Raw genomic sequence first — 24,131 nt, forward strand, 5'->3', positions numbered from 1 at the left:
TCTTTATCTATCATTGACAATTCTTTTGCAAAACCTCTTCTTTTAATCTAACTTGAATATTTCATTTAGTTGATGGTACTGTATTGAATCCATCCCGCCAGGTAGTGCTTTATTTCCTCATAATCTTTCAGTTTCAGTTTGTTACCTTTTTCTTCTAACGGGTCTTTTATACGTAGCCCAGGTTTCCATATTTTTCCTCTTGGCTGCTAAGGCCCCCAAAGGCGATAGGTTTTAGGTTCTACTAAATCCTTATATCTTTCCCACATTTTAAATAAAGGTTTCCTTATAATATGCCTCTATGGACTTTCACCTTTTCATAACCCAAGTACGCATGCCACCCATAACAACTGTCAAAACCTTCCAACTCCAATAGGTCACCTTTTTCCAATGTTATCCATTCCTTTAACCAATTTAGACAGGCCGAATCATAATACAATTTCAAATCAGGTAATGCCATTCCTCCTCTGTTTTTACTATCTATTAGTAGTTTGTGTTTTTATATCACCAAATAAATCTTGATAGGTCTTTTTGCCAAGTTTTAAAGCATCCCATTCCATTAATCACCAGTATCATTTGAAATAAGAACATCAACATGTGAAGTACATTCACCTTTACTGCTGAGATTCTACTGTAATTTCAGCCTGTCCCAAATTTCCAACTCCTTTTTCTTTCCGAATTTTTGAATAATTGTCATTGAATAAATTACTGTTTTTGTTTGTTAGCCAGATTCCCTTATTTACTATCGTTAATTCTGAATTTATTTGTAATTCTTCTTTCTTTGTTTTTTGATTGGGGGATGCTCGTGTAATCTCACTGTATACGTTGTACAAGTAACAATAAAGTATTTCAGATTTCAATTTTTTCTTGTAAAGACATATTGGCTAACATATTGGCTTTATTTTTATTTATTTTAAATCCTGCCACTTTCCCAAAAATTTTTCTAATATTTTTTGTACACTTTCTTCTGGATTTTCCACAGTTATCAAATCATCCGCAAAGGCCTTTATTTTAAAATAAAATAAAAACAAATTCATCACTTTTGAACCAGTGTAGCAGAGTGCCAGTTGGTAACAGAAGATGACGATGATCAACCTCTATTATTCACTGCATTTGTTGGTCGCTTTATGCAGAAATAAAAGTCTCAAAGCGACCTAACCTCAAGTTAAAATACAAGCAAGCAAAATTAACTAAGAGGCAAATGAAAACTAAAAGACCTGCCCTCAACACTCTTATGGGTGAGCAGTACAGCAGAGGCTGATTTAACCACCAAAAGTTTGGCAAAATAAAAGTGTCTCAGGCTGGCACCTAAAATCTGGTCATGACAGCACCAGGCGCCTTTCCGGAAGGGGCGAGGGTTCCTGGGAACAAGAGCTGCAAGGAGTTACCGGTACTTACATTGATGCCAAAGTCCGGCGACGTTGCACTCCAGATGGCGCCAATGCTCGCTGCGGCCAACATTGCTTCTACCGCATGGATGCCATTGGGCAAGTAGCCTAGGACAGTTTTAGGAATTGCAGTGGTTACAACACTGGAGGAAGCCTGCACCCAGGTGACATGATGGCAAACAAGCCCACATTCAAAGAAGCCCAACATGCTAGAACACTTTTTGTCATTTCTCCAACTTGGTGAATCAGATATCTCCAAGAAGGGCTGGGAATGTCCTTCCATCCAAAACCCGGAGAGCGGCTGCCAGTCAGTGTGGACAATATTGAGCTAGATCAGGCACCCCCAAACTTCGGCCCTCCAGATGTTTTGGACTACAATTCCCATCATCCCTGACCACTGGTCCTGTTAGCTAGGGATCATGGGAGTTGTAGGCCAAAACATCTGGAGGGCCGCAGTTTGGGGGTGCCTGAGCTAGATGGACCAGTGGCCTGAATGACTGACTACAAAAGTAGCTTCCTATTTTCCTAGGGAATTTAGCAAACGATGCTTGTTTCCTAGTCATTCATTTCTGAGCTGCACCATTAAGTTCCATTTTATTGTTGTCATTTCAGTCGCTTTAATACTGCGTGTATAAATAGCTGCAAAATAGGCTATCTGACTTAGGGCCAGTTTACTCCCAGGATCACCTCTTATGTGCCTGTTCTACCACCTCCATCTGCTGAACTTTCACTTTTGCAGGGCGACACGCTGCTCATCTCGCTTTCTGCAATGAGTCATTTCTTTAACGTGGCAGACGCTGTGCTCTGGAACTCCCTTCCTATTGAAATTAGGCAGCCATCTTCCCTGTACTGTTTTAGATGCCTGCTGAAAATTTCTGTTTCAGCAGGTGTATCCAGACCCATGATTTGGTTACATGTGGTTTTAAAGTTGTTCTGGTTTGCTCTGTTTAATTGTTCTTAAATGGTCTTGGGTACCTATAATTGTTTTAAATATGTTTATCTTACAGTACTTTACTTTTAATGGTACTGTACTGTATTGCTCCCAGATGCATTTACCGCCCCAGAGTCCTTTGGGAAGAGGGCAGGATACAAATTTAATAAATAAAATAGTATTTAGTTATTTTCCATGTCTATCCCACCTTTTTCTCCAAGGACCTTAGGGCAGTGTATATGGTTCCCCCGCTCCCCACACAACAACCCTGTGAGGTAGGTTAGGCCGAGAGGCGGTGATAATAAACCAACAAATATTTTGGTTTTAGAAGCGAGTGCGGGTTGCGGGTAAATTTGTGCAGTTTTGTAAGTCAGTTCATAATTCCATTTTTGGGGTAGTTGAATTAGGTGGAAAGTAGAAAGCCGTCTTACACCAAGTAATTCAGCACCCTGAGTGAGGACAAAAATTGGGGTGTTTCCCCCCCCCCAAAAAAGCGTCATCTGGAAGAAAAGCAGGCTAGCGGGGGAGAAAATGGGAAAGTACCATTTCCTGCACTCCGAGTTTAAAGCTCAATCTCCAAACCAGTTGCACAGTGAATTCATTTGCAGGGCTCCCTTTTGTGAGATTGCAGGCACTGGCAAAATTGCTGCCTAGAGCAGGAACAAGCTGCATTCAATGAGGATATGTGTTGTGCTTAAGGGGTAAATATGCAACAAAACTTGTTCTTTCAGGGCTGAAGGTACATTTAAACACTTCTATAATCTGGGGCCTGTTGTCTTTGTCCATGGAGTTTTCTTGGCAGGGATACTGGAGTGGCTTGCCAGGTCCTTCTCCAGGTGGATCATGTTTAGTCAAAACTCTCCACTATGACCTGTCCATCTTGGGTGGCCCTGCATGGCATAGCTCATAGCTTCTCTGAGTTATTCAAGCCCCTTCGCCACGACAAGGCATTGATCCATGAAGGGGATGAGCCCCTCAGGTCGGAAGGCGTCCAACATGCTACTGAGGAAGAGCGGAGGACAAGTACAAGTAGATTCAGAGCTGATGAAGCGGCTGGGCCAAAGCCGAAAGGACGCTCAGTTGCGGATATGCCTGGAAGCGAAAGGAAAGTCCGATGCTGTAAAGAAAAATATTGCATAGGAACCTGGAATGTAAGAACCATGAATGGAGGTAAGCTGGATGTGGTCAAAAATGAGATGACAAGAATAAATATCGACATCCTGGGCATCAGTGAACTAAAATGGAAGGGAATGGGCGAATTCCGTTCGGGCGACTATCATATCTACTACTGTGGGCAATAATCCTGTAGTAGAAATGGAGTGGCCCTCATAGTCAACAAAAGAGTGGCAAAAGCTGTAATGGGATGCAATCTCAAAAATGACAGAATGATCTTGATACGAATCCAAGGCAGACCTTTTAACATCACAGTAATCCAAGTTTATGCACCAACTACTGGAGCTGAAGAAAGTGAAATTGACCAATTCTATGAAGACCTACAACACCTTCTAGAAATGACACCAAAGAAGGATGTTCTTCTCATTACAGGGGATTGGAATGCTAAAGTAGGGAATCAAGAGATAAAAGGAACAACTGGCAAGTTTGGCCTTGGAGTTCAAAATGAAGCAGGGCAAAGGCTAATAGAGTTCTGTCAAGAGAACAAGCTGGTCATCACAAACACTCTCTTCCAACAACACAAGAGACGACTCTACACATGGATATCACCAAATGGGCAGCATCGAAATCAGATTGATTATATTCTCTGCAGCCAAAGATGGAGAAGCTCTATACAATCAGCAAAAACAAGACCTGGAGCTGACTGTAACTCAGATCATCAGCTTCTTATAGCAAAATTCCAGCTTAAACTGAAGAAAGTAGGAAAAACCACTGGGCCAGTAAGATACAATCTGAATCAAATCCCTTATGAATACACAGTGGAAGTGAGGAACAGGTTTAAGGATTTAGATTTGGTGGACAGAGTGCCTGAAGAACTATGGATGGAGGCTCGTAACATTATACAGGAGGCAGCAACGAAAACCATCCCAAGGAAAAGGAAATGCAAGAAAGCAAAATGGCTGTCCAACGAGGCCTTACAAATAGCGGAGGAGAGGAGGCAAGCAAAATGCAAGGGAGATAGGGAAAGATACAGGAAACTGAATGCAGATTTCCAAAAAACAGCAAGGAGAGACAAGAGGGTCTTCTTAAATGAGCAATGCAAAGAAATAGAGGAAAACAATAGAATGGGGAAAACCAGAGATCTGTTCAAGAAAATTGGAGATATGAAAGGAACATTTCGTACAAAGATTACCATAATCAAGGACAAAAGTGGTAAGGACCTAACAGAAGCAGAAGACATCAAGAAGAGGTGGCAAGAATACACAGAGGAATTATACCAGAAAGACATGGAGGTTTCGTACACCCCAGGTAGTGTGGTTGCTGACTTTGAGCCAGACATCTTGGAGAGTGAAGTCAAATGGGCCTTAGAAAGCACTGCTAATAACAAGGCCAGTGGAAGTGATGATATTCCAGCTGAACTATTTAAAATTTTAAAAGATGATGCTGTTAAGGTGCTACACCCAATATGCCAGCAAGTTTGGAAAACTCAGCAATGGCCAGAGGATTGGAGAAGATCAGTCTACATCCCAATTCCAAAGAAGGGCAGTGCCAAAGAATGCTCCAACTACCGCACTATTGCGCTCATTTCACACGCTAGCAAGGTTATGCTTAAAATTCTACAAGGCAGGCTTAGGCAGTATGTGGACCGAGAACTCCCAGAAGTGCAAGCTGGATTTCGAAAGGGCAGAGGAACCAGAGACCAAATAGCAAACATGCGCTGGATTATGGAGAAAGCTAGAGAGTTCCAGAAAAACATCTACTTCTGCTTCATTGACTATGCAAAAGCCTTTGACTGTGTCGACCACAGCAAACTATGGCAAGTTCTTAAAGAAATGGGAGTGCCTGATCACCTCATCTGTCTCCTGAGAAATCTCTATGTGGGACAAGAAGCTACAGTTAGAACTGGATATGGAACAACTGAGTGGTTCAAAATTGGGAAAGGAGTACGACAAGGTTGTATATTGTCTCCCTGCTTATTTAACTTATATGCAGAATTCATCATGCGAAAGGCTGGACTAGATGAATCCCAAGCCGGAATTAAGATTGCCGGAAGAAATATCAACAACCTCAGATATGCAGATGACACAACCTTGATGGCAGAAAGCGAGGAGGAATTAAAGAACCTTTTAATGAGGGTGAAAGAGGAGAGCGCAAAATATGGTCTGAAGCTCAACATCAAAAAAACCAAGATCATGGCCACTGGTCCCATCACCTCCTGGCAAATAGAAGGGGAAGAAATGGAGGCAGTGAGAGATTTTACTTTCTTGGGCTCCTTGATTACTGCAGATGGTGACAGCAGTCACGAAATTAAAAGACGCCTGCTTCTTGGGAGAAAAGCAATGACAAACCTAGACAGCATCTTAAAAAGCAGAGACATTACCTTGCCGACAAAGGTCCGTATAGTTAAAGCTATGGTTTTCCCAGTAGTGATGTATGGAAGTGAGAGCTGGACCATAAAGAAGGCTGATCGCCGAAGAATTGATGCTTTTGAATTATGGTGCCTGAGGAGACTCTTGAGAGTCCCATGGACTGCTAGAAGATCAAACCTATCAATTCTTAAGGAAATCAGCCCTGAGTGCTCCCTGGAAGGACAGATCGTGAAGCTGAGGCTCCAAGACTTTGGCCACTTCATGAGAAGAGAAGAATCCTTGGAAAAGACCCTGATGTTGGGAAAGATTGAGGGCACTAGGAGAAGGGGACGTCAGAGGACAAGATGGTTGGACAGTGTTCTCGAAGCTACGAACATGAGTTTGACCAAACTGCGGGAGGCAGTGCAAGACAGGAGTGCCTGGCGTGCTCTGGTCCATGGGGTCACGAAGAGTCGGACACGACTAAACGACTAAACAACAACAAATAATCTGGGGAATTAGCCTCATTGGAGAGGAAGTGGAGCTAGCAGGCATGAGAATCCCCTTTCCAGCGCCTGCTTTTTAGTGCGTCTTGTCAGGCCCACAACTGCACATCTTCAGCACTACAGGTTGGAAGTGGCCTCAAGAGTTTGGAAAATTGTGCGCATGGCTGAATGGGTGAGGTCTTTGAAACGGTGCTCCCTGAACGCATGATGCAGAAGGGGTAAATTTGACACTACACAGCCACCAGCGTCCCATATACCATGTGGAGGAGAGGTTGCATACAAAGCAAATCCTCAATAATGATTGTCAACATCTACGTAATGTGTTAATAATAACTCATGCTCTTTTCATGCTCAAATTGTACTCTAAAAGGGCTTTGGGAGGGGCTTGTATCTTATTGGGGGGTTGAGAAAGAAAATATTGATAAAATAATATTTCACACGCACAAAAAACACCTGGGACTTCCTGCATGCCAAGCTATTGCGGGCCCCTCTCCTCCTACTTCCTGCCACCCGCAGGGAAATGGAGTCTGGTGTTACTTTGGCTCAGCCCCAGTCATTCCTGCCGCTCTCTCCCTCTGGGCCAGTAAGCAGCAGGGAAAGAGGCTCTGGGGGCCAGGATGCCGCCCCTTGCTGAGGGATCAGGTCCTGCCCAGCGCCCGATGGGATGGTGCCACCACAGTTTCTGGCCCTAGCGCACACTGAGTACACTTCTGGACAACCTGTTTGTTGAATGTCCATCTTTGTTACCAGGGAAATCAGATGCAAGCTGTTGCTTTATACAGATTCAGAACAAAGGTCCCTGTAGCTTAGCAATGCCTACACAGACTGGCAGTGGCTGTCCAAGGTATCAGGATGGGTTCTCTCCTAGCCCTACCTAGAGATGCTGCTGGGCAATGCGCCTGGGACAGGTTCTCTGCCACTCAGCCATGACCCTCTGGCTATTTAAGAAGTGTTCACTCTTCTTAGTTTCCAGGAAGGTTAAACAATGATGTATCAGAGCAAGTGTCACCCCCCCACTTCCCAATGCATTCCCCCATATTTGGCCGGGGGGGGGGGTTGCTGCTGAAGACCTCCCAGTCAACTATAATTGTGCAGCCTGAATTTGCCAGTATGCGACAGAATCCCACCCCAAAATAGCAATGGTCTGGAATCGCTTGCGGATGACAGCATTTATGGGCAGCATTTGATGCAGTTTCCCATGCAAGAGAAAAGAGCTCCTCTTCTCGTAAAAGGTGTACTCATTAAAACCTGACCAAAGGTGCAATAAGATGGGGATCTTATGGATTCTGTGCCATCCAGTAAAAGAGGTTACACAATGATGTTGTCGAGATAACATCATTGTGTAACCTCCTACTTACCATTTCCCTAAAAGCTACCGTATATAAGACTCAATTTCCCCCCAAATTCTGACCGTGAAAAGTTAAAGTGTGGCTTATATTTGCAACCTTACAGTATGCAGCCAGGACCGTGGGGCAAACAGCACCAGGAGTGTGGCAAAGTGGTGCCAAGCCCTGGGCGTAGTCCCCCGTCCTCTCCTCCAAGGCCGGGGAGGGAGACAGCGAGGAAGGGAAAAGGCCACTGGCAACGCCGCGTGCCCCCCCCCCAAGTATACAGCCAGGAGCAGAGAGGAATGGAGCAGCTTATATTCGGGGGGGTGTCTTTTTTTCTCTCCCCCTCCAAGTTTAAAGGTGCGGCTTATATTCAGGTGCGACTTATATAGTATTTCTGTTTTACTATACGCAAACAACACTGTACATCTGTCCCAAACAAAAGCAAGTTTGAGAAAACAGCTGAAGGCATTTTCTGAATACTGTTTAAAAGTGAATTATGGCATGGCAATGATACAGGACCCCCCCCCCCTCAAAAAAAGGTATTTGGGTGAATGGCTCATTGAACGTGTAGGTTTTTAAACGATTTGGGTGGAGCTTTCGAGTCATCTGGAACAGGGTCAATTGAACAAGAAACGTGGTAGAAAAAGCTATGCAGAGTACTAAAATGTTAACACAACTTGCACACTAATCTAACTACTGGAGTGGTAAAAATGCAAACCAACGTTTCAGGCAGGTTACTTGCATTTAAGTTATGAATCTCTGTATGGAGATTTCTGTGTGTTAAGGTAATTGGCACTGACTGTTGCGGCTACTCTCGAGTAAATACGCCCAATTCCGTCCTGTCTTTAACGGTTTTATTGTGCAAAGTATTTACAGTGCAGAGATAGCTGAAAACATGACCTTCTAGTCACTCGCAGAATCTGGTAATGGCGCCCTTCTGCTCCGGGGCCAGCTTGGGCACCCCGAAACGCCACCCTCTAACCTTGCGTTTGGGCGCGCACCTCAATTCGGTTGCCGGAAGCGGCTGCGCTCCCTCTCCTACTTGTTGGCTTGAGCGGTGCAGGGGCTCTGATACATCGCTGAGCCATGCCTCATCCATTCCGCTCCCATCCTCATTCCCCCCACCTGACCTGCTGCTGCCGCTCTCGCTGAGCAAAGTGCTAGTCAGGATGATGGGGGGAGGCTCCCTGTAGGGAGGTCCCCTGACATGCACGATTGCTTGAGGTCCACTGCTTTGCATTCCAGATGTACGGCCCCCTCCTCACAAAAGGCGCTAGGCAAATTAATGTAACCCCACCCCAGTTGTGAATATGAACTACCGTACAGTGGTACCTCGGTTTGCGACCACAATCCATTCCGTGGAGCCGGCCGCTCGCCAAAGGCACGCTTCTGCGCATCCGAGCACCACGGAACCCGGATGCAAACACTTCCAGGTCCGCGGTGGTCGGAAACCGAAGCGGTCGCAAACTGAGGCAGTCGCAAACCGAGGTTTGACTATATTACTAAACTTGACCTGGGTGTGCAGACTGAAAGGATCCCAAGTCATTCAGCCCACCTCCCACCCCAAAACAGGACCATAGAATCATAGAATCGTAGAGTTGGAAGAGACCACAAGGGCCATCCAGTCCAACCCCCTGCCAAGCAGGAAACACCATCAAAGCATTCTTGACATATGGCTGTCAAGTCTCCGCTTAAAGACCTCCAAAGAAGGAGACTCCACCACACTCCTTGGCAGCAAATTCCACTGTCGAACAGCTCTTACTGTCAGGAAGTTCTTCCTAATGTTTAGGTGGAATCTTCTTTCTTGTAGTTTGAATCCATTGCTCCGTGTCCGCTTCTCTGGAGCAGCAGAAAACAACCTTTCTCCCTCCTCTATATGACATCCTTTTATATATTTGAACATGGCTATCATATCAACCTTCTCTTCTCCAGGCTAAACATGCCCAGCTCCCTAAGCCGTTCCTCATAAGGCATCGTTTCCAGGCCTTTGACCATTTTGGTTGCCCTCCTCTGGACACGTTCCAGCTTGTCAGTATCCTTCTTGAACTGTGGTGCCCAGAACTGCACACAGTACTCCAGGTGAGGTCTGACCAGAGCAGAATACAGTGGTACTAATACTTCCTTTAATCTAGATCAGGCATCCCCAAACTGCGGCCCTCCAGATGTTTTGGCCTACAACTCCCATGATCCCTAGCTAACAGGACCAATGGTCAGGGATGATGAGAATTGTAGTCCAATACATCTGGAGGGCCGAAGTTTGGGGATGCCTGATCTAGATGCTATACTCCTATTGATGCAGCCCAGAATTGCATTGGCTTTTTTAGCTGCTACATCACACTGTTGACTCATGTCAAGTTTGAGGACAACCAAAGTGGATCCTGAGAGCACTTATGCCTGCAAAGATACTTCAAGATTAAAAGGATGAACACCCACCATCCATTTCTCAATGGTACTTGGATATTTATTTGGACACATGGTCTTTGTATGATTCAATTCAATTCAATTCAATTGGTTTGGATTGACAGGTCATTGTTGATGTGACCCAAAACAGTTTCTTTTTTCTTTCTGTAATATTTGGAATTAAGAATAATGTGTCTTAAGAGGGAGGAGGAGACAAGTTGCAAAACCTTTTCTGTGCAATCAGAGAGCACTGTGTAACTGCGTTCCTTTTCACCCACCTGCATTGCTCAAGAAATGTTGCGAGGGAGGCAGGTAACAGGAGAAATGCTTGCAGCACTAGGTCATCGAATGCCACATTGCCTCACACAACAGAGGACATTTAAATTGGCTTTTGCAACAGGCATGCCAGCACCCCAGGTAGCACAAGGGGCAAGATGGTGATGCGGCCTCCGCCTTCCCTGGGGTTCATATGCTACTTGAGTCATATGAGTCAGGTCCCAGGTTCTGGTATTAGTTTACAAAACCCTTTGTAACTTGGGTCCAGGATACCTTAGGGAACACCTGACGCCATCTATCCTTACCTGATCATCTAGCCTTCACAGGAGCCACTGTTAGTGGTCCCCCATGGCTCAGATTAGGGACACGGGTGGCGCTGTGGTCTAAACCACAGAGCCTAGGGCTTGCAGATCGGAAGGTCGGCGGTTCGAACCCCCACGATGGGGACCATTGCTCGGTCCCTGCTCCTCTCCACCTAGCAGTTCGAAAGCACATCAAAGTGCAAGTAGATAAATAGGTACTGCTCTGGCGGGAAGGTAAACGGCGTTTCCGTGTGCTGCTCTGGTTCGCCAGAAGCGGCTTAGTCATGCTGGCCACATGACCCGGAAGCTGTATGCCGGCTCCCTCGGCCAATAAAGCGAGGTGAGCACCACAACCCCAGAGTCGTTCGTGACTGAAGAACTTCCGGACAGTAAGAGCTGATCAACAGTGGAATTTGCTGCCAAGGAGTGTGGTGGAGTCTCCTTCTTTGGAGGTCTTTAAGCAGAGACTTGACAGCCATCTGTCAGGAATGCTTTGATGGCGTTTCCTGCTTGGCAGGGGGTTGGACTGGATGGCCCTCGTGGTCTCTTCCAACTCTATGATTCTATGACTGGACTTAACTGTCAGGGGTCCTTTACCTTTACCTATGGCTCAGATGCAAGGCTCAAATCCACCAGGAGCCATGCATTCAATGCTGCGTGTCCAGTTTTAATGAGCTGTATTTTAATGAGCTGAACTGAGTGGGTCATTATGAGTCATGAGGGTATGGAGAATGCGTGTATGAATTTAACATCGCTTAGTTTAATTTTTGGCTGCTATTTTGTTAAGATTGTTTTATGGATTATAAACACTGCATTGATTTGTTAATCAGATAATATGACTTGCTTTAATTGTGCTGTTTTGCTTATTTTTTAGACGTTGCTTTATTAACACAGCAATTGTTTCATGGATGATTTGTTAATTATTCTATATGATTTATGCTGTATTTGTGATGTTTATTACAACATTTTCTAGCATGTTGTTATTATTTATTGTTTGTCAGCCACTTTGGGATTCATTTGAATGAAAATAAATGATCAAAATCAAATCATTTTTTTGGAACTCTCCTCCAGTTGACCTCAGACAGCATCCCCTCCCTGTTGAAATTCCAGCATCTACTGAAGATTTTAAAAAAAATCCAGCAGACATTCTAACTGAAATCTGATTTTATAGTTTTAACAGATTTTTGCCCTTTTCTGCATTGCATCTTCTGCATCTTGGAGATGGTTGTAATTAAGAGCCATATTAAACAAACATCTGGAGGGCACCAGGTAGGCAGAGGCATGTCTGTAAGAGGCTACTGTGATGCTTTGAGCTCTGCCAAAGGGCTATTTTGGGGTTCCTTCTGCAAACTTAGGGGTTCACCCAACCCTGCTGATACCTCCCTGCTGCATGTGGATGGTGCTGTTTTGGCTACATAAGATTTAGCACACAGAGGCTGAGGCTGTTATTTGTATAGGTAAAGGTAAAGGGACCCCTGACCATCAGGTCCAGTCGTGACCGACTCTGGGGTTGCGCACTCATCTTGCATTATTGGCTGAGGGAGCCAGTGTACAGCTTCCAGGTCATGTGGCCAGCATGACAAAGCCACTTCTGGCGAACCAGAGCAGCGCACGGAAACACCGTTTACCTTCCCACTGTAGCGGTTCCTATTTATCTACTTGCATTTTGACGTGCTTTCGAACTGCTAGGTTGGCAGGAGCTGGGACCAAGCAACGGGAGCTCACCCCGTCACAGGGATTCGAACCGCCGACCTTCTGATCAGCAAGCCCTAGGCTCTGTGGTTTAACCACAGCGCCACTATACAGCAAAGAAAGGGGATATGTGGTCCTCCACATGTTGCTGCACTGCAACTCCCATAATCCGCAATCCACTAGGCATGCTGGGCAAATGGGATTTGGGAGTCCAATTGCATCTAGTGGGTCACAGGTTCCTCACCCCTGCTGTATAGGATAATAAACAAATGCAACTGTAATTGTATTAGTTTCAATGCTTCAAAAAAGGAGGGAGTGGGGCAGGGGAGAAAGGGTGCCTATTCTGAGAATTGTGCAAGATGCAAGCAAGAGTCAGTAAGACTTTTAGTCGATCTTTGTAACCCAGTCAACAGTCCTGTTTCATGCAGACAGAGTTGTATGATCCTTGGCCTTGTCCAGAGGGGTCAGGTTCTGATGCAAAGAACATGGCAGGCAGCAAAAGAGTGTGATTTGTCAAAGCATCACTATCTTCCTCTATTGCAGGGATGGGGAACTTGTGGTCCTGCAGATATTGCTGGACCACAACTCCCATCAGCCCCCAAGCACTGCCCACACCAGCTGGGGCTGATGGGAGTTCGAGTTCATTAAACATCTGAAGAGCTGCTCCATGCTGGTTTCACTCTTTTCCCCTCTGGAGCTGGAAGTCTGGGAACCCTCCAAGAGTCAGGGCTCCAAGATTTCACTTTATCCCAAGATAAACACAAGGCATAAAAGGTTCCTTCCTATGAATGTATGCACAAAATCAGGGGTGCCTGCGGCTTAGCATCCCAAGTACCCAGCCTTTGTTTACCTAGAGCAGGCATGTGCAACAGGTAGATCGTGATCTACTGGTAGATCACCGGTAGATCAGTGGCTCCCCCCCAAACAAGCTAAAAACTTTGGCTCCCCTAAAAAAAAAGCTCAGCAATTTTGACCTGAACCCCCCCAAAAGGGGGTAGAACACTGCCAGTTTTTAACTTTGTGAGTAGATTGCAGTTTCTTGGAAGTTGGCCACCCCTGACCTAGGGGATGGGCGTTTGAAAAGGGAGGCTGACTCACCGACAACTCTGTCTCCTGTTTGCACCCCCATCTTCCTCATGGCTGCTGCGAAGAGAGCGACCTGCTGCCTTAGCTCTTCAAAAGTCACCTTCACGATCTCTTCCTTGCCTTCCTCTGTGGAAGGAGAAGGGGAAAGTTTGAAGGAGGCAAGCCCCATCATTAGCAAGTTGACATTAGGATGCAAAGAACACCAGACAGGTGGGAGGGAGGCGACTGCAAGGAAAGAGTTTTCTTTCGCAAGACTTGGGCAGTGTCCAGTGGGCAGCTGCAAAAGACTGCCAGGGGAGGTGCAGTGGTGAGAATGCTGGTCTAGAAACAGAAGAGGCTAGTCACGGATTGTCTCACCACCCATGGATTTGTCTAATCCCCCTTTCAAAGAAGTCTAAGTTAGTGGCCATGGCATCACCTTGCAGAAATAATTTCCCTAATTTGGGGTTTCATCCTTCTCACCTGAACAAATTGAAAATATTATCTAGTTTACATAGGAAACTGCCTTATGCCCAGAAAGGACATTGGTCTATCTAGCTCAGTATTGTCTACACCAACTGGCAGCAGCTCTCCTGGGCTTCAGTCCCTCCCAGCCCTACCTGGAGACCACACTACAATGTTTGGCTGGTGATACACCATGATGTTGAAAACCCAACATCGCCCAGCCCTACTCTGGGCAGCTTCCAACACATATAAAAACAACATAAAACATTAAACACTAAAACTTCCCTATACAAGAGAAGATATCTGGTCTTCTAAAAGTTGCATCGCTATTTCTCTCCTTGACATCTCCTGGAAAATCTCCTTTCCCTCCTGGACGATGTGGGTGGAGATGCTCCTTCTGCTTTAAAGGTCAGCAGCAACACTTTGAATAGTGCTTGGAAACATCCTGAGGTAGCCCATTCCACTGCCAAACAGATGAACTACAGCTCCCACCATCCCTAACCACTAGCCATGCTGACCAGGGCGTTGTAGCAACCCCTGGAGTGTCAGAGCTTCCACATGCTCGGCCCCAAAGCCCAGCACAAGCTGGTATTCTAACCATAAGGAGGACAGAGCATCAGATGCGCTACAGAAACCTTGCTTGTGCAGCATTTCAAAGGAAGTGGTGGAGGCTGCTGCAGAGGTCTCCAGCTTTCCCAAAAAAGGGTCTCAAAACACTTGGCAAGGACCTCACTGGTCCTTCTGGGTGCCAGATCGCTTAAGCCCTGCTCTGACATTAAACCAGGAGCTATAAAAACCCCACGCCAGCTTAGCCCTTAAATCTCCTTAAGCAGAATAAAGAACCAGGAGGTGGAGGAGGAGGAGGAGGAGGAGGGGAACAACGCAGCCTAGCAATACACCTCTGGATCTTGCACACTTCCAGGAGGGATGGTACATCTGGCGTCAAAGAGAGCCTGTGGAGAAATCCTGTTACCTGCTCATGATGCAAATCTGTACACACCCAGCTCCTGTAGCAAAGCTCTCTGCTTCCCCTGCCTCTACACACCACACTTTAAAGCACATGGCTACCTGCCCCAAGCCCACCCAGTAAAACTGGGAGGGGTCAACCACAGTTCCCAGGATCCTTTAGGGGGGAAGCCGCATGCTTTAAGTGTGTGATGCAGAGGTGCCCCACTTCCCATAATAATAATAATAATAAATTTATTATTTATACCCCACCCATCTGGCTGGGTTTCCCCAGCCACTCTGGGCGGCTTCCAACAGAAGGCTGTGTGACTCCACCTATCACCCCAGGATGTACAGTCTCCTGCCCCCACTGTGCTCCTGAGCCAGCAGGGAGACGAAGAGGGTGACAACCAAAGTAGCATCCAGGCCCAGCTCAAGGTCAGAGTCCAAAACTAAAGATCAGGCAAGAGGCAGAACAGTCCACAGTCAGGGTCCAAGCTAGCAGACCAAAACAGAGGACTAGGCATTTCTCCAGATGGGTCGGGTTTCCACCTTCCCTCTGGCATGGGACCCATTTGTCCTTTGGGTAGAGATGGTCCCTCATGGGCCTCGTCACAGGATCCCAGCACCTCACCCCCAGATGGCACCTCTCCTAGCCTGCTTGCACTTCCTCTCAAGGATAACCCCCCTAGCTGAGACACGACATACGGCCTGACTGCCACCAATTGCCCCTGCAAAGTAGGATCGTTGAGTTTGAAGGGTCCTCAAAGGCCATCTAGACCAAGCCCCTGTGTGTGTGCAGAAAGGCCACCGTCCTGCAGCAACCTTGGTAAGTGGTCATCTGCTGGGCTGCAACCCTTAAATGATTCGGAACTGGCGTGCCTAGGCAGGTTTCAATGGATTATTTGCATGTCGGCATTAGGATGAAGACTCATCCAAAAAACCTGTCACCATCTGTGATGGGTTAATGGCAGCCTCCGCCAACCTGATGTGCTCTCCATTGGGCAGTTGGTGGGAGGCAGAGTTCAGCAGCACCTGAAGGGCACCAGGCCAGGAAACACAGAGTTACAGGAAGGAAAAAGGAAGCAGTGCCCCCAAGAAACTGTGGGAACTAGGAATTCTGCAAACAGGCTGGTTACTTAAGACAACCAGTCTCCAGTAGGCGGGAGAAAAAGTCCCGAGGGGAGAGCAGGTTAGGCAAAGGGCTGCCTGACAAACTAGTTTGGGACGATTGCAATCTCTCTACAAAGCCTGCAGGGCAGGAAAGAGTCTCTATGGCAGTACGGTAGAAGCGTTTGGCAACAAGGGGAAGCCCAGAGCAAGTCTGCCCCAAAGACACACTGCCAGGCTAATCAATATACTCTGCCCTGCTCCCCACCAAAAAATTGGCCTGATTGTTTAACCACTCCATGAAATGGGCTGCAAGTCAAGCGGATAAAGAGAGAGAGAGAGAAAAGGGAGTACAAATTCAACTAAGAGCATAGCTGCCAAGTCTCCCGTTTTTTTGCGGGAAACCCCCGTATTTAAACCCGTTTCCCGCTGTTATCCCAAATAGAGAAAAATCCCGTAAATCCCCCGGATTTCCTACCTGCCAGGGAGGCTCCTTCTGCGCATGTCTGGACATGCGCAGAACTGATTTCGGGTGCCGCTCTGCCCATGTCTGGGCACCAGAAATCGGGCAGAGCGGCACCAGAAGTCGCTTCTACGCGACAGAAGCGACTTCCGGTACCGCTCCGCTGCTGATCCCGGATTTTTCTTACTGGGAATTGGCGGGGTAAGACTAAGAGGAGTCTTCCAGAGGCAAAAATTATAGAAAGAAGTGTTTTGCAATGAAGAGAAATATTGGTAGAAGCACAAGGTTGACTGCTGCAAGTTGACTGCTGGCTGCCTGTTGCTAATGTTTACTGTTCTTTAATTGTATGAATGTGTGTGTTATTATAAATAAAGCGCAATAAAAAGACGGGGAGAAAATTGAGAGAGAGAGAGAGAAAGAGAGTGAATCACAGGCGTCACAAGAGCAAAGATTCACAATGACTACTTACGTGCAGCATAGAGCGCAATTTTATCATTTTCTTTGTGCTTTAAGAGGTTTTCTGCATAGTTCAACCTGCTGCCTTTAAACCACTCCGGAACATCTGCAATGCCCTTGGAAGGGTCAATCACCTGGTGGAAAAAATGTCGGGCACCCTTAGGAAAGAAGAGCTTCACGGTCACATCTACTACTGGAGTGGAGAAAAATTCCCACATTCCAAAATCCAGGCTGGCTTGTTTCCCCATTACCAGAATCCCACGTGAGACCACAGTGCCTTAAGGCCCACACTGCTTTGGGCATCTTCACTGCTACACAGCCTCTCTCCGTCTGTGGCCTTCCTGACATTGGGGGGCTCCTGTCAGCCCCAGCCAGCAAAGCTTTATTTGTCTAGTTAGTAAGTTTTCTTACCTGCCCTTCACACAAGGTCCCAAGCCAGCTTTAACAAAAACTACCATTTTAAAACAGATTATTAAAAGAATACTGCTTCTATTTAAAAACACACAAAGCCTTTCCAAAATTGAACAGAGTGATAAAATTCCACAAGAGATGGTGGGAGTTTCACTCTGACAGCATCTGGAGGTTGACAGGTTGGAAGAAGGTTGGTCTAGTGTTGCCTCATCCCCTTAAAACGTCTCATCCCAAAGTTGCCTCTCTTTTTTATCTCGCATACAGTCATTTGGCCCCAACCATGGAAATGGTTGCTTGCCCTGCTGTGGGGGAATAGCAAGCAACCATTACAAAAGCCCCACTTCTGCCCTGACTCCACCTTCAGTTTCCACCTTCAGGGCTGTGAACTGGGCACTAACAGCCACAGCTTGGTCCCCATATTCACTATACAGTTAAAAGCAGTATTGTGCCATGTTAAACAGTCACAGCTTCCCACCACCGACCAAGCAAAAATCTTGTAGTTTGTTCAGGGTGCTGAGTGCTGTCAGAAGACCCCCATCCTATTCCCCTGAGGGAGCTACAGTTTCCAGAGTTCCATGAGAAGAGGGCAAGGCCATAGTTAAGGGGGGGGGGGCTAGCTAGGTTCTCAGCCCTGGGTGAAGCCTCTAGAGGGGCATCAGTGAGGCTCCCAGCTTGGGGGGGGGGGTTCCTCTGACTATTCCCCTCCTTGTGGCTGCTGAGGGATGCTCATTTGCAAGGGGAAGCAGAAAAACCTTTCTCTTTCCTCCTGGAACTGTGTATGAAAGAGAAATCCTGGAGAAGGTTGCTCTCCAAGCAAAGTTGAAAAGGGAAAGTTTTGTTGCTTTCTTTCTTCTTCTTTTGCTTCCCTCAACATCTCAGAGATCAATTAAAAGTGGTGAAGAGATCAGAACACCACCTCCTGCCCTTTTGGGGAACAAAAGCATTTTGGAGCATTGCTTGCTTCTGTGTTCTCTCTCTCTCTCTCTCTCTCTCTCTCTCTCTCTCTCTCTCTCTCTCTCTCTGTGTGTGTGTGTCTGTGTCTGTGTCTGTGTCTGTGTCTGTGTCTGTGTCTGGATCTAGAGGACAACATACATGTTTACACCATGTGTATACATAAAGAGGGCACTGCTGCATACAATCAGCTACAAAAACTGAGTCCTCTTTATACTGAAAATAAAATACCTGTAATGAAAGAAATGTGATGCTGATATACAAAGCACTTTGTATTTATCTCTTCTTGTAATTTGGAAGAAAAATGTAGCCAATCCACTTCAAATTCTTTAATTGCAATGTCTCAGCAGCTAGCATTTTTAAAGAAAACTTGTGAAGTATTTATTCATTTTATTCCTTAGACTTGCAGGCATGGCCAAACTTGGCCCTCTAGATGTTTTGGGACTACAATTCCCATCATCCCTGACCACTGGTCCTGTTAGCTAGGGATGATGGGAGTTGTAGGCCCAAACATCTGGAGGGCCAAGTTTGGCCATGCCTGCCTTAGACCCTTAAACTGCATGCCTTCACTACTCAGAAGTAAGTCCCAGGTAACTGTGTAAAGATTATGCAGTCTTATACTGCAATCTTAAGCATTTTTACTTAGAAGTAAGTCCCACTGAGTTCAATAGGACTCTCTGGCATGTGCCTGATCATAATCACAGTTTCTATTATTATCATTATTATTATTATTAGATATTATTAGATCATACAATCATACTTCTTAGAATTCATCATACTTCTTAGAATTCATCTCTTCTCCAGCCTATTTCAAACTACTTTTTATGCCCTTTATGAACAAACATGTTGAGGAGTGGGTGTGGGTGTGGGTGTGTGTACACAAACACACATGGGGGTGTAAAGCAAACTGGGTCTTTGCCCCAGGTGACAGAAAGCCTAGTTTCGGCACTGGAAGAGGGGTTGACTGTTAAACCACCACTCTGGGAACAGTAGCTCTGGGAAGGGAATAGGGACCTCCTAACATCACTCAATACCCTTAAACTACAGCTCCCAGGATTCTTTGAGGTTATACATCTGTGCTTTAAATGTATAGTGCAGAGGGGGCCCCAGCCTCCAACTGAAAGGCCTTCACTTCAGGTTTCTTTCTCCTGCATAAGCCCAGAAAAGAGAAACTTGTGTTTCACTTTGACGTGGTGGACCGGATTGACAACTGGCATCTCTCCACATGCAATGCACCACCTAATCTTGCTGCCAGCGCAAGCCAGGAGTGCGCTGGTGCTTGAGACAGAAGGATGAACTTGACTCCATTCTTGGTCAGGCAAAAATATCTTGCATCACCTGCTACAGGGCATCGTTTTAACTCAAATTGCTCACTGGCTCACCTGCAAAACCAGTTCCACAGACAGGACTTTCTCACCTACCGGTACATGTCCTCCCTCATTTGGGGAACTCAAACCTTGTCCCCAAAAGGATAGAGGTCTCACCCCATATGTCCTGTTTCTTTCTTTTGTTAAACATTTTATTGGTTTTTAAATTCAAATACAGTGGTACCTCGGGTTAAGAACTTAATTTGTTCCGGAGGTCAGTTCTTAACCTGAAACTGTTCTTAACCTGAGACACCACTTTAGCTAATGGGGCCTCCTGCTGCCGCCGTGCGATTTCTGTTCTCATCCTGAAGCAAAGTTCTTAACCAGAGGTACTATTTCTGGGTTAGCTGAGTCTGTAACCTGAAGCGTCTGTAACCTGAAGTGTCTGTAACCCAAGATACAATAACCATTAAACACTTAACCAGCAGTACATCTAAGGGTGCTTGTTTTATCCCTTGTCTTTACACATTCACATTCAACATTCTAACCTATTACTTAATGTAACCTCCCCACTGAGAAATGTGGTTATTAAATGTGGTTTGAAGATCCACTTGCATCAAATTGCTTGTAGCAGATCAGATGCTGTTTTAAAATTAAAGGTCACACTGACTTTTTAGTATTAGTGGTTACTTTACTGCTGCTTTTAAACTGTGTTCTAGAACTGTTTAATTAGATTATACAGTATAGATTATTTAGCTTGGCTCAGAGATATTAAATTTTCAAAACTGTATCATGAACAAAATAAAAAATCCTTCCAGTAGCACCTTAGAGACCAACTAAGTTTGTCATAGGTATGAGCTTTCGTGTGCATGCACACTTCTTCAGATACATGCACACGAAAGCTCATACCTATGAAAAACTTAGTTGGTCTCTAAGGTGCTACTGGAAGGATTTTTTTATTTTGTTTTGACTGCATCAGACCAACACGGCTACCTACCTGTAACTTGTATCATGAACGTAATATAAAATATGAATAAAGAAGAAGAAAATTGTACAAAACAGAAAACCAAGGTTTACATCCATTACCTCGTAAAACAAAGAACGTTATCAAGAGACTACACAATGAATTAGATGCTATAGCAAAAAACCAACCTGATACAGAGAGAACACCAAAAAAATTATAAATACCAAATAAAGCCACATTTCATCAGTACTTGCCACCCCTATGTTTGGCCTGACATCTAAGTAACAAATGGTTGCCAAATGGAGGCAAAATCCAGAAGTTTAGCTGTACCCCAAGATACATGTAACTTATGAGTCAATCTCTCAGAAATGAGAATAAACTTTACATTATTGAACAAAATATTGACAGAAAAGCCTGATGACTTCTTCCAGACCTGTGATATGGTCAAACAAGCAGCTACTAATAGAAAAAAATTAAGAGGTTTATATGTTAAATCCATATTCGATTAATCAAAAACTGATAAAAGACACAGTTTTTTTAACTACTGTACTGTTTTTAAGCCTATGATATATTATTGAAATGTATATTTTGATGCAAAGCACCTGGAGGGTGGTTGTTCTGAAAGGTTTTATATAAGTAAAACTTACTGCACAAAAAACTTGTTCTCTGCTGTCCTGTCGCTGCTGGTCTCTGTAACCTGAGGGGCAGGTGGGGGAAAACTTTGGCCCCACAGGTGCTGCTGAACTGCAACTCCCACCAGCAGTTTCCCTCTTGTGCCTTACTTTGCAGGCATAGCTCCAAGCCTTTGCCCCACCTACTCTTTAGCACTAAATCAGAATACTCCGTAGAAAACCCTATTGCCCTTTGCTCCAATTCAGCACTAAACTGCAGGTTTCCCCAGTGGAAAGCAGGGGACAAAAGGGGGGTACATCACTTAGCAAAATACTTGTTCCGCTGGTGAAATGTTTTGCACTTGCGGAACACTGTTGTACAAGCAGGTTGTGGTTAACTTTGTCACACAATGTGTTTCTACTGTTGTGCAACTGTTGCACTGGATCTCTCTGTCGTGCAACATTCAGACTCACACTTGCCCTAGCAGAATGCTGGATGCAGTACAAAATCTTTGAAATTAAAAACTGTGCTTTAATCATTACTATTATTGTAAATATATATATATGTTTGGTGTATTTTAGCTGTACTTTAGCTACAATTTTATTATGTGCACTGCTTCCAAGAGCCTTTTGACTGAGTGGCTTGTAAATCTTTCCAAATAATAATAAATAAAGTAAGAGGATCAGATCCCTAATGGCTTACCTCATCATAAAGACGGGAGAAGACAATCCCACTAAACTTCCAAAATTCTGCCCAGAAATCTGCATAGTGATTCACCGACCAATGGTACAATTCATTGTAGTTGGCTGTAAGGTAAATATAGACATCTTTATTTCAATCTATAACACAATATGCAAATGATCTGCAGCCTAAGATTTGGCTGCCTAAGGTTAATTGTTTCAGATTTTGCCATTTTGTTGTTATTGGGCTGTTTCCAATTATATTCTGTTTCATTTTGATAAGACACAAAAATAATGTGTGTGTGCCCTATCTTCTTATCCTACAGAAAAGCAGGATATAAATATGAATGAATCTTAATGGGACGTGTGAGGTGTTAGGGGAGGAGAAGTACTGTCTGGTGGGGGGCATGCCATGCTCCTTCTGGGGTAGTTTGCCCATTCTGGTTTAGTTCATTTAGTTCATTACTGTCTCTACACTGAATAAACCTCTGGTTCCCACCCTGCACTCCGCTCTCACCTGTGGCTCCTAGAAGCTTGCAACAGTGGCCACACCCTGTGAAATGGCTTCGACTGGCCAGCTAATCCAGGTGTGGGTCTCAAACCCTCTGTGAGTTAGGGACTTCCCCTGCATAAAACGGCAGGCTCTGGAGGATTGAGCGGACGAGACCAAGAGTGGGTCCAATGGTCAAGAAGGCGGTTTCTGCACATGCTGTAGAAGGAAGTGAGGGGCAGATGGGGCTTGTCAACCACCTAGGAGAAAGAAAGCTCTGATCCCAAACCTCTGCTGCCTTGCAGGATATCTTCGGGTGAAGAAAAGGCTCAGGAACAAACCCTACACAAATCCCAAGTGCACATACCGTTTTACATGTATGTGGCTAGTGAGAAGAGCCTTTCCCTGCCCAACTCAGGGCCAATCGATATAGCGCATTGTGATAGCCCCCAATAACTGGGCAATTAGTCATTGAGAGCTCCTAGCCCAAGCCACAGTCCGAGGTGCTAATTGTCTTTGGGCAAGGAGTTACATAAGAAGTTACCTTATGCTGCATAAGAACACTGGTTCATCTAGGTCAGGCATCCCCAAACTGCAGCCCTCCAGATGTTTTGGCCTACAACTCCCATGATCCCTAGCTAACAGGACCAGTGGTTGGGGAAGATGGGAATTGTAGTCCAAAACATGTGGAGGGCCGAAGTTTGGGGTGCCTGATCTAGGTCCATGGTGCCTCTACAGTAACTCTCCGGAGTTTCAGATAGGAGCTTTTAGCCAGCCCTAGCTGGAGCTGCCAGGCCACCACAAGACTCCACCACTTCACAATCCCATTCTTGTCTGAACTGGGAAAGCCACCTGCTTCTTTTTCTCTTCTTCAGCAAGTAATTAGCTCCCATATTTGCTTGCTGAGAAATGGTTAATATTGCCTTCTCCCGTCAAGACACCTGAGGATCTTATGGAAATCAAGCAGGACCGTGTGTCCTTAGCCATTATAAAAGGTGGAGGTCAAACAAGCAACCCTTTTGCTGTTTTCCTAGGGAGCAAAAAGCTAGAGAAAGTGGATTGCAGGCAGGCAGGGGCAGGACAATTAATCTTCGGCTCTGATGGTCCAGGAGATATGCCCCAGGTCCGCCAAAGAGCAAACCTCCACATTTGTGGACATTCAACCTGCTAAATACGAAGCACAAACAGAAGATGCTAATTTACTCAGTGAAATGAAGAGGAAAGATGCTACAGAGATGAAAAAGCAACAGGGTTTAGAGAAGTGGAGCTCAAAATGAGCTCATCACCCAGAGGCCACCAGGCTGTCCTCACACTGCCTGAAAATGACACTACAGTTTTAACTTAGTTGTAAGGCCACAGTTTAATGGAGATGAGTGTATGGAGAAGGAGAGAGAAACAACAGCCCTCCACCTCAGACGGCAGGTTTTGGGTTGCATTGGCTCTTGAAGACACACCAATTTAGACAAGCATTCTCCTGACCTAAACTTCCTGTTTAAATTGCTGTTTTAACTGTTTTAACGGTAGTGTGCTATTGCACACTTTAATTGTGGGTGTTTATTTTAATGTTCTGGTGGAACTGCTTTATTGAGTATTCTAATTATGCGTGCTTATCTTTCTCATGCTGCAATTGGTTTTAAAACCAACAAACCTCTAAGAAGCCACTTTGGCAAGTAAGGAGTATATGATATGATATAATATAATAATAATGTGGCATTTGGACAGATCTGGTCCAGGGCAGAGTCCACTGCAAAGCCCATTGGAGGAAGAGCAAGTTCTTGACATATTCCACTCACTTTAAAAAGGCTTGCACAGAAGAGCTTCCCACTAGATTGTGAAGGGAAGGGCTGTAGCTCAGTGGGAGAGCATCTGCTTTGCATGCAGAAGGCCTCAGATTCAATCCCCAGCATCTTGAGGTAGGGCTAGCAATA

At 45.3% G+C, this 24,131-nt stretch overlaps 1 protein-coding gene across 1 annotated transcript in view; it reads right to left on the bottom strand.

Annotated features, from left to right (window-relative positions):
- The window catches only part of AACS (acetoacetyl-CoA synthetase), a 55,577-nt gene that overhangs the window by 27,755 nt on the left and 3,691 nt on the right, over nt 1-24,131 (bottom strand). Inside the window, exons 2-5 of the mRNA XM_035098023.3 lie at nt 21,736-21,839; nt 16,802-16,922; nt 13,383-13,496; nt 1,396-1,493 (exon numbers count right to left, since the gene is read on the bottom strand). Coding sequence (XP_034953914.2) covers nt 1,396-1,493; nt 13,383-13,496; nt 16,802-16,922; nt 21,736-21,839 — 437 coding nt within the window. The remainder of the gene's footprint in view (nt 1-1,395; nt 1,494-13,382; nt 13,497-16,801; nt 16,923-21,735; nt 21,840-24,131) is intronic.

Source organism: Zootoca vivipara, chromosome 16 (genome assembly GCF_965207765.1).
Source record: "Zootoca vivipara chromosome 16, rZooViv2.hap1.1, whole genome shotgun sequence".
Lineage (NCBI taxonomy): Eukaryota > Metazoa > Chordata > Lepidosauria > Squamata > Lacertidae > Zootoca > Zootoca vivipara.